The 17,743-nt window shown below is 35.2% G+C and overlaps 4 protein-coding genes across 6 annotated transcripts; 2 read left to right on the forward strand and 2 right to left on the reverse strand.

Annotated features, from left to right (window-relative positions):
- The first annotated feature begins 936 nt into the window (after positions 1-936).
- On the forward strand, positions 937-3,056 carry LOC108488151 (phospholipase A1-Igamma1, chloroplastic-like). Its single transcript, XM_017792450.2, has one exon. The coding sequence runs from the start codon at positions 1,058-1,060 to the stop codon at positions 2,585-2,587; it is 1,530 nt and encodes a 509-aa protein (XP_017647939.1). The 5' UTR covers positions 937-1,057; the 3' UTR covers positions 2,588-3,056.
- Positions 2,573-5,608, reverse strand: LOC108487259 (pentatricopeptide repeat-containing protein At2g35130). Its single transcript, XM_017791556.2, has 8 exons — positions 5,489-5,608; positions 5,081-5,271; positions 4,758-4,990; positions 4,416-4,665; positions 4,193-4,338; positions 3,867-4,072; positions 3,642-3,766; positions 2,573-3,406 (listed from the first exon to the last, which is right to left on the reverse strand). Coding segments are annotated over exons 1-8 (1,737 nt in total). The 5' UTR covers positions 5,491-5,608; the 3' UTR covers positions 2,573-2,822.
- A 361-nt stretch (positions 5,609-5,969) lies between these two features.
- LOC108487245 (proteasome subunit alpha type-2-A-like) lies at positions 5,970-9,555 on the reverse strand. The gene is made up of 11 exons (XM_017791540.2): positions 9,420-9,555; positions 9,246-9,322; positions 9,031-9,095; positions 8,529-8,575; positions 8,251-8,326; positions 7,952-8,019; positions 7,364-7,433; positions 7,187-7,272; positions 6,736-6,798; positions 6,517-6,582; positions 5,970-6,212 (listed from the first exon to the last, which is right to left on the reverse strand). The coding sequence occupies exons 1-11, from the start codon at positions 9,458-9,460 to the stop codon at positions 6,164-6,166; spliced, it is 708 nt and encodes a 235-aa protein (XP_017647029.1). The 5' UTR covers positions 9,461-9,555; the 3' UTR covers positions 5,970-6,163.
- A 2,750-nt stretch (positions 9,556-12,305) lies between these two features.
- On the forward strand, positions 12,306-17,341 carry LOC108489616 (uncharacterized). 3 transcript variants are annotated; one of them, XM_017794281.2, is made up of 5 exons: positions 12,306-12,483; positions 12,579-12,670; positions 13,263-13,762; positions 13,864-13,980; positions 14,075-17,341. In XM_017794281.2, the coding sequence occupies exons 3-5, from the start codon at positions 13,481-13,483 to the stop codon at positions 16,730-16,732; spliced, it is 3,057 nt and encodes a 1,018-aa protein (XP_017649770.1). In that variant the 5' UTR covers positions 12,306-12,483; positions 12,579-12,670; positions 13,263-13,480; the 3' UTR covers positions 16,733-17,341. The 3 variants fall into 3 exon arrangements, with proteins under 3 accessions (XP_017649770.1, XP_017649771.1, XP_052875601.1); XM_017794282.2 differs by having other exon boundaries at positions 13,463-13,762; XM_053019641.1 differs by having other exon boundaries at positions 12,579-13,762.
- Positions 17,342-17,743: the final 402 nt, after the last annotated feature.

A 17,743-nucleotide genomic window follows, 5' to 3' on the forward strand; every position in this document is an offset into this window, starting at 1 on the left:
CATCTCCACTAAAATTACGTGCAAACCATACGGAGAGCTAGAATAATTGGTTACTGCCACGCAAACAACTCACGCAGATTTATGTATTCACTCCTTTTTTCCTAAACTCTCGACTCTTCCACAAAGAATCTCTTTCTCAACTTCCAGCCAACCTTCCTCCGTGTAACCACCGTCCTCCTCCCTTGTTGACCTTACTGCTTAACAATTTCTATATAATTCATCGGTACAATTTCTAACTTATATTTCGTCACTACCTCACTGTACTCACTCAATTTCATTATTTGAATAAAGACAAAATTTAAATTTAAAAAAAGAGAGCCTAATATAACTATATATTATAAAATTGATGCATGGGACATACGTTGGAAACGTGATTGCTTAAGATAATAAAATTGAGAATATTAAAGTAACATCACGCGTTGAAAGTCAAACTTCTACCTCAACATTTGCTCTTTCTATGTTCTTTCTCCTACCTTATTTTTATTATTAACATAAATTTTAGTTATAAATTTCATCTTTTATTTTATAAAATTAAAAATATATATTAATATTTTTATTTCAATTTTGATTTTTTATAAAATAATTCAACAAATTCAATAATGATAATTAATATTCAACAAATTAATAAAAATTAATCCTTTAAGTTCATAAACTAAAATTTCAATTTTCGTATAGTAAAATGGAATTTTAATTTCCATTATTTATATCAGATATAAATATTTAAATTAAAAAGAAATTCTCCCATTATCCAATGAAAAAAAGTTGACGTGTAACATGTTTTTGAGCAAGTTAACGTGTAGATAGATTAAAGGAAGATGTCAACTTGTGATCAAAACAGACGGCCTAAAATGTACGGTCACCTTTAGCTTGTCAGTCCACGTGTGAAAAGTTCAATAACTTTATAATACTTTTCCATAGTCAATACCAAACACGTAACGAGTTTTCAAAGCCTCTGCCTTTTATATATATAGGCTGCTGTTAATCAGTTGCTATTGCACTTTGCACACCAAGCGTCCAACGGCGACTTCTAGGCTTACTGTTCCATCAATATTCAATAATGGCCCTTTCAACAATGATCCATACCCATCTCCCACCAGCCCTCAGCGGTGGTGGGATGAATCGGATTTCTGCTGTTTATGCTCATCAAGGAGTTGCTTCCAATACCAAACTCAATAGGGGTGCTCGACGTTTAGCTGAATCGTTGACTACCCTTCTTAATCTCAATATCGAACCTCTTTGTTCGAGGAAAAATTTTCAATATTCCAATTGGGATTCGTTTGATGATGAGAAACATAACACCCCAACGACGTCTCCCAAGGAGATGATCGCCGATAAGTGGCGTGAACTTCATGGTTCTTCGGATTGGGAGAAGCTTTTAGACCCGCTTCATCCATGGCTACGGCGAGAAATCGTTAAGTACGGCGAGTTCGCTCAAGCGACTTACGATGCTTTCGACTTTGATTCTTTCTCGGAGTATTGTGGGAGTTGCAGGTATAATCGTAACAAGTTGTTTGAGAAACTGGGGCTGAGTAAAAATGGTTACAAGGTGACTAAGTACATCTACGCTATGTCCGCCATTGAAATGCCACAGTGGTTGGAAAGGTCACGGTTGATGGACACATGGAGCAAAGATTCCAACTGGATGGGTTACGTGGCCGTTAGCGACGACGAGGAGACACGTAGGATCGGACGGAGGGATATCGTGGTGGCGTGGCGAGGGACGGTGGCGCCGTCTGAATGGTACGAGGATTTTCAAAGGAACTTAGAACCGATAGGGATCGGAGATGCTAAGGTTGAGCATGGATTCCTAAGCATTTACACTTCCAAGAATGAATTCACAAGGTACAATAAGTCAAGTGCTTCAGAGCAAGTTATGAAAGAAGTGACCAAGTTGGTGCAATTCTATAAAGGACAAGGAGAAGAAGTGAGTTTAACGATAACCGGGCACAGCTTAGGCGGTGCATTGGCACTGCTCAATGCCTATGAAGCCGCCGTGAATTTCCCGGGCCTTGCGATTAGTGTGGTTTCCTTCGGTGCACCTAGAGTCGGCAACAGCGCCTTTCGAGCCGAGCTCGATGATTTAGGAGTTAAAACTTTGAGAGTGGTAGTTAAGCAAGATTTAGTCCCTAGAATGCCAGGGATTGTTTTCAATGAGAGTTTACAGAGGTTTGATGATATAACAGGAACATTAGAATGGGTTTATACACATGTAGGAGCTGAATTGAAGCTTGATGTTAGTTCATCACCTTACCTTAAAGGTGGATTCAATCCGTTGGGATTTCATAGCCTCGAGACGTACCTTCATCTTGTCGATGGGTACCTTAGTGCCGAGTCTGCATTTCGGTCCGGTGCTCGTAGGGATGTTACCTTGGTGAACAAGGCATGTGATATGTTGGTGGATGAACTAAGGATACCTCAATGCTGGTACCAATTGGCTAACAAAGGGTTGGTTTGTAATGAACATGGCAGATGGGTTAAACCAAGAAGAGAACCTGAAGACATTCCTTCACCAACCGGAGAACAAGCACATGACCTTAGTCTCAGAATTGAGAGGCAAGAAAGTTATAAAATGTTGTATGCAAGCTAAAAACTTAGCTATATGTTGATCAAGAAATGAAAAGCATTTTTTGAAAAATTCTCACTTGAACTCTATACCATCTTACTAAAAACTTGGCTATATGTTAGCTATATGCAGGCAATGTCTATCTGCTACTTACACATTGCATGAGAATCTAATTTCAGTTTGTTACACATATATACAACAATTTACTCCACAGTCAAACACATATATGGGTGTGATCTACTTACAAGGAAGTATCTGGTCAAATCGGCAAGACGGTCTTCATGTCCTTATGCATTGTTCTAATCACGGTCGTGACCTGCTCGATTTGATCTTCACTAGAACATGCAGAGAGAAGTACCTTGGCAGTTCCTCCATCAGGGTAACAGCCAGCGTCGATCATTTCCTCAAAAATTTCTAAGCATCTTTGATATAGTTTCTTCCTAGAGTAGGCTCCGAGCCGTGAAGTCCAGGTTACCACATCAGGTGTCAAATTCTTGGCAGGAAGTGACTGGAACAACTCTTCCATTCTGTTGAAATATCCTGCCCTGCCGTAAACATTGATCAAAATGTTGTATGTACTAATGTCAGCTTCATAAGGTCCTTTTTCCATTGCAACCAAAACTTTCTCCATGTTTTCGAATTGACCTAACTTGCCATACAGGTTTAACATACTGTTTAGGACAAAGGTGTCCGGTTGAAGTCCAGATTCCTGTATTTGGTTCACAATATTCTCGCACTTAGCTATATTCCCGACTCTAGAGTAGGCAGAGAGAAGTAGCATGTGAGATTTCATCGTCGGCGTTATTCCTAGCTTCTTCATCTCCTCAAATACCGATTCAGCATCTGAAATATATATATGGTGAGATATTTACAGTCAAGCTGCATTGAGGTGATATTATGTTGGACAAGAGAAATATCATATGCTAATTAATATGACTCCAATAGTATCTTGAAAAGCATGCAAGTGATGATATATGTTTTCTTGGGAAAAAAACTTCCCCAGTTTGGTCTGATAACACTTATAACAATAGTTATGTCTGCATATCGGAATGCAAGGTAACTCCGTAGAAATATTTACCCTCGTAAAGGCCAGCACTACCATAGGCATCAACCATGATATTAAATGAAGCTCTGTCTGGTTCACATCCCATGTGTTGCATGAGTGAAAATACTTCTGCCGCACCATAAGGATAACCTGCACGACTGTTAGGGACAAGAGGGTCAACAAAGCTCTGCATGGACCTGGAACAGAAGCACTATAAAATTATTGATAGGGAAGTATATAATGATAAGGGATTTGAACCTGTAAGCTTCCATGAGCGCATTGTAAGCATACACATCAGGCTCATGACCGGCTTCTTGAAGCTGCTCGAAAATCTCTTCAGCCTTTTCACAGAGTCCCTCCCTAGCAAAAGCATTCACCAGAGCAGTGTATGTGCATATATTTGGTTTACACTTTTGACTTCTCATTTCATCAAATAATTTCAAGGCCATATAGGATTTACTTGCCTGCACAGCAAATTAGCATGTATGAACCTTCAAATTAAGTTTCAGCAACAAATCATCCAAGTGAGGGCAATGATTATCAAAGAACCCCAACAGTTTGGGATCGGGATAAATTTAATTCACCTTCCCATATAAGTTGATCATCAGTGTGTAAGTTTCGGTATTCAGTTGGCATCCGTCTCTCTTCATCCTCTGAAAAACTTCTATAGCCTTTTGGGAGTTTCCTCCCTTCATCAACCCATCAATATAAGCATTGTAAACAGTTGCACCTGAACAGAAATTCTTTTATGTAACACTACTCAACATCAAAGATTACACTTTAAGACTATAAGAGAGGCAGACATACTTGGGGAGAGACCATACTTTCTCATCTCGGCAAACACAGCCTCAGCTTTCTGTTTTAGCCCAGCTGTACAGTAGGCCTTGACAAGAAGGGCATAAGTATCTTCTGTTGGTACGCATCGAGCTTCGAGAAGTTCCAAGTACGTAGATTCCACCTTCTTGTATAAAGATTTCTGTCCATAAGCATCTATGAGCAAATTGAAGCACATAACATCCAGCTGAAAGGAGCTCCTCTGCAATATCCACTCACAAAGCTGTAGAAACAATAGCAAATCAGCAAATACATGGCGTAGAAGTTGAATTATCATACATTCATTGATAATGGCGTATGGTAATTGTCTCTAACCAGCACAATAGGATCCCATTTTTTGTTTAAACGAAGTTGAACAGCTACATTGATAAGATCGTCCCAAGTAGAATGAGAGGGAGAAAGATTATCAAGTGAACCCCAAACTCTATCAGCATCAACCTCCTGTTGAAGAAAATCCAGGATCTGTTGAGCAATGGGGCTCAAAACAGGGAAAACTCCATCCACAAAACCAGAACCATACTTCCATCCTTGTCCTCTTAAAGAACCACCTATAAACGAACAAGATTGAAGCCATAAAAGCTATTCAAAAACTGACAGATTCTACTACTATAAATCACATATAAAATATGAGTGTTTACATCGTTTCCTGGACAGTTTTTTGTGATGAAAGGTCCTCAATTTTCCACGTTTGTCGATATAAACACCATCACGTTTCCATTTCTCAATAGCTACATCACTTGAAGAAGAATTCTTTGCCATCCATTTGAAACTCGGCTTATAGCTTCTTGGTTGAATGTAAAGATGGTTGAGCGTGTTTCCAACAACAAACCTAGAAAAGGGTATTGTTCCTTATTTACGTTAGTGTAATATAATGGTAATTGAAACTTGAAAACCCCAGTTTGGAAAAGAAAACAAAGGCCTCACAAACCAGTAACTTTTAGAGATAATTAGAAAACAGTAATATGAAAAACTGCCCCCAGAAAGTCAGAAATTGATATAAAAATGGAAATGCCAGTTATATGGTAAAGCTAAGAATTGAACTTAACATGAATTCGAAGAGGAGGAGCTTGCAGTTTGAAAGATAGAGAGTTGAGAATTTCCTTCAAGAAGATAACGTGGCAGAGAGAATGACAAATAATAATACAGACAAAGATATTAAAAATATCTTGCAATAAGGCACTGAATGACTGCTAAAGGGGGTCCAGGAACACCAAACTGTAAAGATCGGCATCAATAGAAGAGTTTTAAACTCTATTAACGGTAAATTAAATAATTTTATTCCTTTCAGTAATTTCTGACATTGTTCCATGTTCTTAGGGTGCCTTCCTTTTGATACAACTCTAAAGAAATTAATGACAATCAAAGGAGAAATTTGTGTAAAAAAATTTAATTCAGCGACAGACAGGATAAAAATTCTTTTTTCTCATTGGAGATCATTTTTTCTCTTTTATTGTACAGGCTAAAAACCAAAAAATAAAGAGAAAAAAAAGTTCGCATAAATTCAAAGTTAAATTATCTCGAAAGTGATTGTATAGACCAATTGAAGTAAACCCAAATTTTATAACTCATTCGATTACAGTTCTAGCATCATGCAGACATTGGTGAAGTTTTGTGTTCAATTCCAGTGATGAACTAACAACATTTGACCGAATTGGAAAGTCTCAAAACAAATGTTACATAAAAATAAACACTTGTAGATAAGTCTGGAATAAGAAGACAAGTTACTCCACTTCAGCCAAATAATCATCAATTTCAGCTGGGGTAAGCACCCTGCAAGACAACATGCACAACAAGAGTCATTCAGCCGCCAGAAAACCAACAATTTCATGATTGAAAAAAGAAGCAGAAACAATCATTTTTTAAAATCAGAAATAAAACTGAATGGACAATAACTGTAATTGCAACATGCAAGATATTGGTGCTGATTGCAAGTAAAACAGCGCCGCTTTCAGAATTGCATTTCACAAGGAACACTTTTGGCACTTCATAAAGCCAAAAGGTCATTTTTTGCATCAGCATAACGCCACCATAAAGTTTAAGTGAGAAGGGTGAAAGGGTTAAAGCAGGAGCTTGCCTGAATTTTCTGTCAGTTCCAATAATCCCAATTTCAATGTTTTTCCCTGAGATTTGTCCTTCAAATCTGCAAAATTGAGAAACGACTTGTAAGATTAGTATAGATGCACCACACAATAGACTACCTTAGACCAACATTTTCTTCCAAGGTTCTAAACATACAGATTATAGATCTTCCTGAACTGATAAGCAGGTGGAAGAAATTTAAAAATTGACTTACCCCTCTTTGAGAGTCAAAATAGCAGTATGGACAGCATCATCAAGTTCCATATCATCAGTGTATCTACAAAAAAGGACAATAATCAATTTCATTTGCAGTGTTTCAACGGCAATGAAATGTAAATTAAAAGAAAGTCCAACTCAATTCTCGAAATGATGCATAGCTATAGTACAGTCCTTTGCTGAATAAAATGTCATGCTAGCTATATCATTCCCTAATTATGCAATGATTGCCTATCATCTAGAAGGTAGACTCCCATTATAAACTCATTGAGCATCAGTGACAAAATTGAATGCCGTAACCATCTATATGAAGGTTACAAGAAAAGTTAAGACTACTACTGATGGTTATACCACCATCAGTTCCATCACTGGTAGAATATAACATATGGGAGGAAACTTCAGTTGATTTAGTTCTGAATACTATAAAAACTAGAATCAATGGCAGGTACCTCTTTTCAAGAAATGTTTTTGCATTAGAGACATTCTTCCCCATTGCTGAGGCTTTCCATGAGAAATAAGAGCCAGATGGATCCACCTAGCAAAAAGTAACAGATTCATACAGCTGAAAGCACATAAAACATTCTACGCAATGCCTCAAAGAATCCAATATTAGCTATGAGCAATACCTGATACAATTGTGGACCATTATCGTCATATCCAGCAACTAGTAGAGATACACCAAAAGGCCTTACACCACTACAAAGAAAATGATGCATCAAAGTTAACTATTAAGTCCAAAGGATTGCAAGAGTTTCAGTTTCAGTTTTTTATCTAATCCAAATCAACCCAAAATGTAGCACCAAGGTATGCAAAAAAGGTAATGAACTATAACGTGCTATTTTATCAAAAAAAAAGTTCATTCAAATCTTTCACTTTCAGCCCATACATGAGGCAGAATCATAAGGCCAAAATTAAATTTGAAGGAAACATTATCTCAAAGGACAACAGTTTTAAAAAGAAATTATATTAGACTCGGGCTACTTTCTTTTTGGCCAAATAAAACTATTTTTCCCCCTAACCACTAGCTAACATGAAGAAAAGCACAGCCTGAATTTGACTGAAAAGAGACTACCAAACAACTCAAGCTCTTTGATAAAATTCTGAAAGGAGAAGTAAAAAGGTATGGATAATAGTTTTTATGTTTATGTTTATTTTATTTTTACTTCTTTCTCTTTTTTTTTTTTTGTGCGTGTGTGGAAGAACATATTTCTTACCCAGATTGAGTGAACTCCTGCATAACAGCTGCAGTTTCCCTTACAAGTTGTGTTACCGGAATTGGTTCCTGCAAACAAAATTGGCACATATTAAAAAACCAGGCAAGGTAGAAGAACACATAAATTTTTATGTTGAAACTAGGAAGTAAAGTTATTGAATAAAATTTATAAAGACTATTGTGACCAACAGATCATGATTGCAAGTTTACAACCATAATGTGATTTGATATTAATTTTTCCTAGATGCAAGGTGAAGTAGTACAATAAGTAAATTAATTATCATTAAGAGCCAAACATACCTTATACAACCTATGGTATTGTTCTGCTTGCTTCCTACTTTTCCGAACCAAAACTCGAAAATCAGGACCCATGCCACTGAAGAACAGTAACACAATATAAGGATGAAAAAGATGTAAGTGTCAAAAAATAGACAAGTTACATCAGCAGAAAGTAGCAAGATTAAAAGTTTAAAACATGTAAGTTATATCAGCAATCTGTGAATCAGATTCTATATAACCCATACTGAAAGAACTAATGAAATTAGCTTTCAATATGATTGAAGACATGAAAAGCAAACCTGTAAACAACTCCAATATTTGGAGTCAGACACTGTATTTTCTGAACCTGAAAGCAAACAGCAAACAACCACATTTCGCATTGATTAATAACCACTCATCAGCTTGGAAGCAGAACTACAAAAATGGTTGAGGCAATATAGTAGTCGGTCATTTTCTTTTGGTATGACCAATGTATCATTCTTGTCTGTTTTACAGTCCATGAAGACTAATACTTTCGAGATTCATGGTTGCTCCTCCCAACAACAATTTTATCTCCAGGGTTTGAACTTGAGTTCCCTCCCTAGAGTGCAATATGCCTTACTATAACACCCACGCACCCAACTCTTGGCAGTAGTTGTCAGTCATTTTCATTCTTCAATTAACATACAAAGTTACTCTCTCATATTTTCTAGAAGGTAATAGATTAAAACAGCAAAAGTGAAGTTGTCTAAAAATCCAAAAGTAAAGAAAAAAAAATACAGATGGAAAGGCCAAGTATATTGTAAGAAACAAACTACTCACAGAAGTTTCATCAACCAAGATTGAAGGCAACTTCTTCTCGGTAGCAATTACAACCCCATTAGCAGCTGTAATTTAAAACCCATCGTCAAATTAAGCCCAATGTATTAATTTACAAGCATAAATATTTAACCAGTTAGTCACTATTTCACTAGTTGTAAAACCCTAAACCGATCACTTAAAAAACAAAAAATAAATAAATTTGAAAAGAAAAAAACCTTTGATTCCAAGAGATGTTTGACCCGAACCGACCGCCGTCAAGGCATGCTCGATCTGAACTAGCTTTCCCGAAGGACTGTTCGAAAGCACAAAAAAGAAAAAAAAATAATTCAAAAATTAGTTCTAAATTCAATTCATTAATGAGGTTAGTAGAATAAGAAAGGGATTATTACCTGAAAGTTGTGAGAGAAAATGAATACTGACTGTCACCCATGGTATGAAAACTTCAAAAACCTGAACAAATGAAGATTGTAAAGAAAGAAAAGTGATTTACTTTGGGGGTGTTTGTGAATGGAACGAAACAAGGACAGCTTATTTTGCATTTGTTTGAAGATGGTATATAGATCGAAAAAGGTTTCTTGTTGGGGAAGAAGGTTAGGCTTTAGAGAGATGGGTTGGGCTTAGGTGACTAAAATAAAGATTTGAGCCATGGAAGGCCGTTGGATCAACCCATTGCCTTTTTAAAACGGAAGTAAAAAGAAAAGAGTAAACTCCTTAGTTGGCCACTTCACTTTTAGAGTGATTTCAATTTGGTCACTCAAAATGAAATCCTTACAATTTTGACATTCAAATTTTAAGATACTTTCATTTTAGTCACTCAAGTGTTAAATCTCTAATGTCAGCTAATTATATATGCCACATCATGTTTACACTTTCATTTCGGTCGCCCAACTTCTACATCATTTTTATTTTGGTCACATAAAAATATCTTTTTTAAGTATTGATATGGGGTAAAAAAATCAAGGACTAAAGTGAAAAATAATAGAAACTAAAATAATATACAAAATTTTTCAAATTGCACCTGTTTATTCCATTGCAAAAAATCTATTTTTTATATTAAAATTTAAATTTCAAAACATTAAAATAAATTAAATAGATTTTTGAAAAAAATTATCCTTTGATAATACCAACCGATTTATTATTATGAATTTGAAATTAATTAATTTAATATTCTCCTAAATTTTATATTTTTATTTTATGTTTCTAAATTATCTTTAATGAAAACAACTCAAATAATTCATATTTAATGTTTCAAAATGAAAGTAATCTAAAATTAGTTACTAACTAAATAATTTACTCAAAAAAACCTGCATACTATTTTTTTTTACACATAGGGTGTTCAGTAAATTAATGAAATATGCTGAATTTTTTAATATTTAAGTAAATAGATTTTTATATATATATATATATTTATCAGGATATGTTGTTTGTTGAGAGAGAAATAAAAACAAGCCATATAATTTTTAAGACAACAGTAATTTTCCCCCCACCGATCACAATTTCAATGGCTACACTCCATCAGCCATATTTTTTTCCTATATAAACTCTTCTAAATTTCTTTCTTTTCAATTCAAACTTATTTCTTTTATCTTAATTCTCTCGATAATTTTGTTTTAAATCTTTCTCTGAATCCTATTCTCTCAGTATTGATTACTATATTCATGAAATATTTGCTGAAATTTAACGTATGCACACCCCTACACATTCCAAGATAAGATAGACAAATTCATGATAAAATAATTATTATGTGAATTTAAAAACCACATAATCTTTTTATCAACCATTTAACATTTAAGTAATAAAACAGCACAAATAATTAAATAAAAATTTGTAACTTTTATAATTCTATTTAAAAATAAAGAACCTACTTATAATTCAATCACCAACAATATAGTTTTACCCTATCGTGAATAAAACAAATAATTTAAAATGTTTCTTTTACACCTTGTGACATGGTAAGGTTACGAAAAGATAAAAAATAAAAATAAAATTCAATGAATAGCATTAAATACTTTCTATGTATAAAAAATATTAATTTTGGTAAAAAAAAAACAAACCATTAAATAGTTTTCAATTGTTTTCAATGTTACAAATGGAATTCCCCTGCCTCACAGGGAGAAAAGCAAAAAGGCGCATCAAAGTACAGATAATGTGTTAAATTATTTATTTTATTATTATATAAATCACATTATAATTTTGATTGTTTTAGCATATTTAATCTTAACTCGATTGATATAGATATTATTATAAATATTAGACTACGTGAGTTTAAGTGCATTCAAATACATTATTTTTTTATTTATAGATTTGGGAAGAATTATAAATAATTTTAGATATTATATAAAAATAATAAACCTTAAAAGAAAATTTCTTATTGGTGTATAATTTTGGCTACCGAAAATGAACAAAGGAGGGCATGGACAGAAACCGATTGCTTGTTGCCGGTAGTGGATTTCCAGCACCAAATGAAAGAAATAGAGGGAGGAAGAAAGAGGATGCCCCCACCATGAAAGGGAACAAGGGCGGTGGTCACCACTCACGAAGCAAAGGCTTTCTTTTTTTTTAGCGATTGAAGTTTAGAGGAGAAGAAAGCAATATACCAAAAAATACATAGTACTGAAATAGTTAACTATTCCAAATGGCATTACAAATTAGAAAAATATTTTATCTTGAATTAAAATATAAATATTAAATTTTAATCATTATTATTGCAATATTTAAGAATATAGGAATTTGAATGTACATAAACTTATATTTTCCTTTGATTTAAGGTAAAACTAAACATTGTAAGAAAAAGATTAAACAATTTTTTGAGGCTTGAACTTATTAGCTAAATCCATATTGGGGTTTAATTTTTTTGAGTCCAAATTAATTTTTAAATTTGATAATTATTCTCATATTAGGACCTAAATTTTTTGGTCTAAGATAGTGCCTAATATTTCTTTGAAAATCCTAAAATTCATGTTCCAATATATGAACAATCGTCAAGTTTATGGATTAATGTAAAAAAAAGTTTAAGCCCCAACGTGAGAACAATTGTCTAGTTCAGGTTTCAACATGAGAATAATTACCAAGTTCAGGAATCAAATTGAACAAAAAAAAAATTCAGGCGCCGATGTGGGAGTTATTTCCAAGTTTAGGCCTCGAATAGTGATTTAATCTAAAGAAATAGAGACTAAATCTCAAAATTGAAGCATAAATGATGGACCAAAACCAAAGTTTTACCATTTTTAATTAATTTAAGGGCTGCAAAAGAAAAGCTCAAAACCGCCACCTCTACTCAAGCACATATATAAATACCATACCCACTCCAGCGCAGAGAAAGATTTTTATTTTCTTCGCTTTCTCTCCGCAACATAGCGACGTCTTTGTTTTCAAAACTTCCGTTTAAACTTTAAAACAACGCCATTTTCCGGCCCTTTATCTACTCTACCAAACTCCTTTTTTCCCGTCTAGGTAACTTCCTCTTTTTTTTTTTTTTTGTTAATATGCAAATCTTCTATTTTTTTTTATTTTAAAAAAAACTGTAATGAAATTTTAATTTTCCTAAGGCTTAATATCAATGCGGCGTGGTTTTGATCTTTCATTTTCGAGATTCTGAAATCGCCGATTACCAACTCTTCGGTCTTTCGCTTTATTTCAGGTTTTGATCTCATTTTATTTTTCTATCATTGATTTTATTTTGTTTATTTTTTTTCTGTTGTAATCTTCTCCTTGCTGAGTTTATCTGTTGTTGATCGATTTTCTCCGGAAAATAATTATGAGAAATTGATAAGCTTTGTTGCTTTTGTATTTTTGGTGGTGCATGTAGTGGTTTCCCGTTCATTTCACTTTTAAGATTTTAGTCTTTATATTGTTATTATATTGCTTAGATTACAGATTAAGATAAGTAGGTTTTGATTGTTGAAATAATTGTGATTTATGTATATTTTATTTATTGTGTTTTTAATTCTTGGATTGCTATGTTGGCTTTGGTAATTAGTAGAACTTATTTAACTTTAATTCTAATTATTCATCCCTTTTGAGTGTTTCCTTGTAATAATCAGTGAAATTCAGCTATCTGTTTTTGAGTCGGGGAGTTGGCAAATCAGACAATTATAACTTGCTGGTGATTGGATTGAAATATATGATACTTGGTTGCTTCTGCCTGTTCTCTTTGCTTACTATAGTAATTCTAATTCACGTACTTTGGTTATGAGTTATTTTTCCAGTAAAGAAGTTTCTTTCTTGCTTAGGGAAAACAAGAGGTAGGGGGGAAGTAAGGGGAAGGGGTATGTTGTTGGTTGAAGATGCTTAAAGAACTTGGCTACAATATATAGGTTCAGCTTCAACGAAGCAATGATTCTGTTTTTTATTTACTCTTTAAGCAATTAAGTTAGACATATACACCCTTCATTTGGTTGCTGTTATTGTCATTATTATTATTGAATGACAGTGCGTCTTTGTGAGCAAAATGGGTGATGCAATGAAGAATAGTTTTCCTGGAGGTTGTCCTGAGTTTGGCGCCATCTTCATGTCGAACAATGCAACGAAAAGAGAATGTTTTAGAAGAAAAGTTTTTGCCCTCCCATATTCGCAGTACCATTTTGTGAAACAGGTTAAAGCCGGGATGATTCTTTTCCTGTTTGAGTTTGAGAGGAGAGAACTGCATGGTGTGTTTCAAGCATGCTCTGATGGTGAAATGAATATTCTGCCTCATGCATTCAATTCATCAGGGAAGCAATACCCTGCACAGGTATGGGTATATTTATGTGTTTTATTCTCCTTCCCTCTCTCAGAGAAGGATGGGAAGAATGAATTTTTGGAGTTGGTGTTAATCTTTACAATTTTTTCCAGGTAAAATTCATCTTTATGTGGAACTGCCATCCACTTTCTGAAAATGAATTCCGTGATGCTATCAGAGAAAACTATTTCTCCAAGCACAAGTTTAAATTTGGACTGTCCGAAGATCAGGTCTTCCCTTTTGCTATCAAAATCCAGATTGATAAATTGAAATGCCACCTTTTAGAAACATTATAATGTTTGTCTCTTTGTTTAAAATGTGCAGGTCCGAAGGCTTCTATCATTGTTCAATTTGAAGAGGATGAAAGATCAGGCACCTCAGAGGTGGTTGACTGGAAGTAAAGTTGCATGGCCAAGTGGGTACTCTACAAGTAAAACTAGAAGACTAGTTGATAACTCTCCAATGAATAATCAGATGCCACGTGAATGTGGTGTGGACAACCATCATGGACTAGATATTTCCACCATGCACCAAGGGGACTCTTTCTATAATGATGACAGACAAACTGACGATGGCAGATTTGGAACATACACGGATGTTGAATATGAGCATAAAGCAAGCGCCTTCCTAAATGAGTGTTTTCGGGATCTTATGGGTAAAGTTGAAGGGAACATAGTTTCTGGTGAATATGCCAGAAGTGACAGGGTGGACACTGAATGGAAAACTGGTATGGAGCTACAACCAGCAGTTTCAGCTGGGTATTCTTCAGGTAATTTCAGAAGCATTTCCAAAGATGTTAGGTTTGCAAAGAGTGATAGAACTGAAACAAAATGTTACAAGGATGATGGTTTTGCACCAACCATCTCAACCGCTTATCCTACTTCTTTTCAATCTAAAGTTAATCCACTGGTGTATTCTAGCAAACATGTTCTAGAAACAGGTTCATTTATTGATGATCCAATTAGGCCATCCTCAGCATTCCTTCCCTCAATGGAGATGCAAAACTCTAATGTTAGTTATCAAATGAATTTTGAAGATTCAATTGTTACTAATAGTCTTCCTCATGAACTTGATGTCCCTACTATGAATCATTGGGGCTCCTCATATTCAGGGTTCAGTCAGGAGCATGCTTCATTGCAAGAATATGCTAGTCATGATAGTTGTGTTGGTCATGTCATTGGTACTTCTAAAAATCAATCAATTCCTTCATTGTTAGAGACTAGGAGGACAGTCATAACCTCTGATGTCAACTCTGGTTCTGGGGACTTTATTCCATTGCCTTATTCTAATTCATATGAATGCTCCAGCAGGACTAGCCTGCAAAGGCCTGACTATTTAGATGACCTAGCAGCTGAATACTCTAAAAAAGAATGCTGTGGAGATCTCTCCCTTCTGAAGCCCTCTTTAGCACATGTTACTTCTGAAATTAGAAATAATGTCAGGATCAATGAGCATTCATCATCTTATAGAACCAGTCCTAGCAAGTTTCCATCTCTTACCTTTTCTGACAGGTATCCTACATCAATACAAGACAGATATGATTTTCAAGTGCCAGAGCGTGAAAGTGATATTGAATTTGGTAATGATGGTTTTATGTTTAAAGAGTGCCAGCCCCACGGTGAATCTTTTTATAATGATAACAGAACCATTGAGGATAGAAGATTTGCAATATACAAGAAGGTGGAAAATGAGAACAAAGAGGGCCAGCAGCATATTCATGAACCAGTAAATGTGGACTACCATGAAGTTACTTCATTGAGCCCTCCTCCATATCAGAATTCTGATCGCTGGAAGAAAAGGAGTGTGTTCTCTCGCTTGGCTTTGCCTCATAAGAGACGTGAACCAGAAAGTAACACCCCTCTTAGGACTGCTGACATCGATAGGCATTCTTCAGTTAATGAAGTCATGGACATTCTGCATCGAAGCCGTAAATATTGGGTGAAAACAAGTTGTAAGCAGTTACTTAAGCACAATGATGATGCTGACAACTTTAGGGATAAAAAACAGGTCACCAGGAAAGAGGGCTCAGCTATGATGTCAAAGGAGATGAATGTGAAGTCTACATCATTCAGCAAGGAAAATAGCAACCAAAAACAGGTCACCAGGAAAGAGGGCTCAGCTATGATCTCAAAGGAGACAAATGTGAAGTCTACATCATCCAGCAAGGGGAATAGCAGCCAAAAACAGGTCACCAGGAAAGAGGGCTCAGCTATGAACTCAAAGGAGATAAATGTGAAGTCTACATCATTCAGCAGGGGGAATAGCAGCCAAAGACCTGGAGAGTCAACTTTTGTCGATTTTAAACGTCGTAGTGCAGTGAGAAAGAATCTTGAAGATGGTAAGATTAAGACCTATTGTGAAACTCTTAAGGAAAAGAGTGCACCAGCCGCCCAAAGTAAAAAGAGAAAACTGATTAGGCCAGACTTCCGTGAGAATGAGTCATCTGATCTGGGCGTATCAGTTGATGCTCCCGAACTTGTAATAGTGGCTTCAGCAGAATGTTCTGTCAACAAAAATGCTGAAAGTATTAGGATTTCTGTTGTCGATGTAAATGAAAAGGATTTATTGCTAAATGTTAAATTGCCAAATGCTGTCCGCCAGACTGCTATTAAAGGCAACAATAGTGACAAGGAGGGAAGTAGCTTTAACTCAGAGCAGTTCAATGCAGAAAGCTTTCTTGCTTCAGGAAGTGCTGATGAAGGTCGAAAAGAATCATTGAAAAATCATTGCACTTCAAGTATGACTTCAATCTCTTGTGGGAACATGCATGTTGATATTAAGCAAGCTATGACTGCTATTGGGATAGATGGATTTTCTCAAGACCGTAATGATGCAAGCCATTCTACTTTTGAGTCTTCTCCAAAAATCTGTGAACACAATGATGGTGATGGAGCTGCAAAGAGCGAGTTTGTTTACAGTATTGAACAGATGAATGACTTGACTCCTGTTGGTGGTGAGATATCCATCAGCACTCTGAACTAAAGGCATGATCCGAGCGCCAAATGAGAAAGGCCCTCCTGTGGAGGCTCGTTTTAATGTACATATCTTTGCAGAAATGGGACTCTCCTGACATAAAGTAAGAAGCCATCTTTTGGATTTTTGGTAATAGAGAACGTGTCAAACTTTTGGAAGCCACCAACTGCTTCGACATGCAAGAGTCATGGCATGAAATGCATGATAAAATGTTTAATGTGGAAGTACTTTCTACAATCATTGAAGGGTGAAAGCTGCAGAAACGTAGCGGCAAGTTTCTTCTAGCAGTCATAACATGATCATCATTAGGTAACAAAACTCTGAAGTCATATATCATGAGTATGTGCTTCCATCTGTGAGAATCATGAGAAACAAACAAAGCTTTACAGTTCATGCCATTTAGTTACTCTTTTTAATCATGGGATTTTGATCGAACATGCTAACAAAGATTGTGAATTTTTGTTTAAAGACAATGCTGACTATTACTTGGGAAAGTTTTCTCCTGTTGTTTGGTGGAAGTAGTTTGTTTTGTAAGAGAACATTGGTGGCAACCATGACATGTTTTCATTTCGTTTTTTTTATAGGAACATGTCTATTCCATAGGACCGATTGCTATTATATTGAGTCTTTGTTTACTTGCATCTCCATTATCAGTACATAGGATGGTTAATGAATCATCCATTAATGAATCATCCATATGTTTCATTGTTTGACTATAATCATAGCTTACATCATTGATGTATGTGATATCACAATGATAAGGATGCTGCAAATTTGAATACATTGCCTAATGATTTCAATATCTTAAATCGGATTGGTGTTCGGGTCAGACTATTGTTGGGTTAATCAGTACAACGGTTCAAAATTTAAAAAGAAATCAGAAAATTGGAAAAAAAATTAGAAAAATTTATGAAAATAAATAACAATAATGATATATGGTTTACCCTGCGGTGGATGTGTGGTTCGAGTCCGCTTATTTCCAATTCGTGAGCTTAGCTGAAACAAAGTTATATGATAGTT

Source organism: Gossypium arboreum, chromosome 10 (assembly GCF_025698485.1).
Source record: "Gossypium arboreum isolate Shixiya-1 chromosome 10, ASM2569848v2, whole genome shotgun sequence".
Lineage (NCBI taxonomy): Eukaryota > Viridiplantae > Streptophyta > Magnoliopsida > Malvales > Malvaceae > Gossypium > Gossypium arboreum.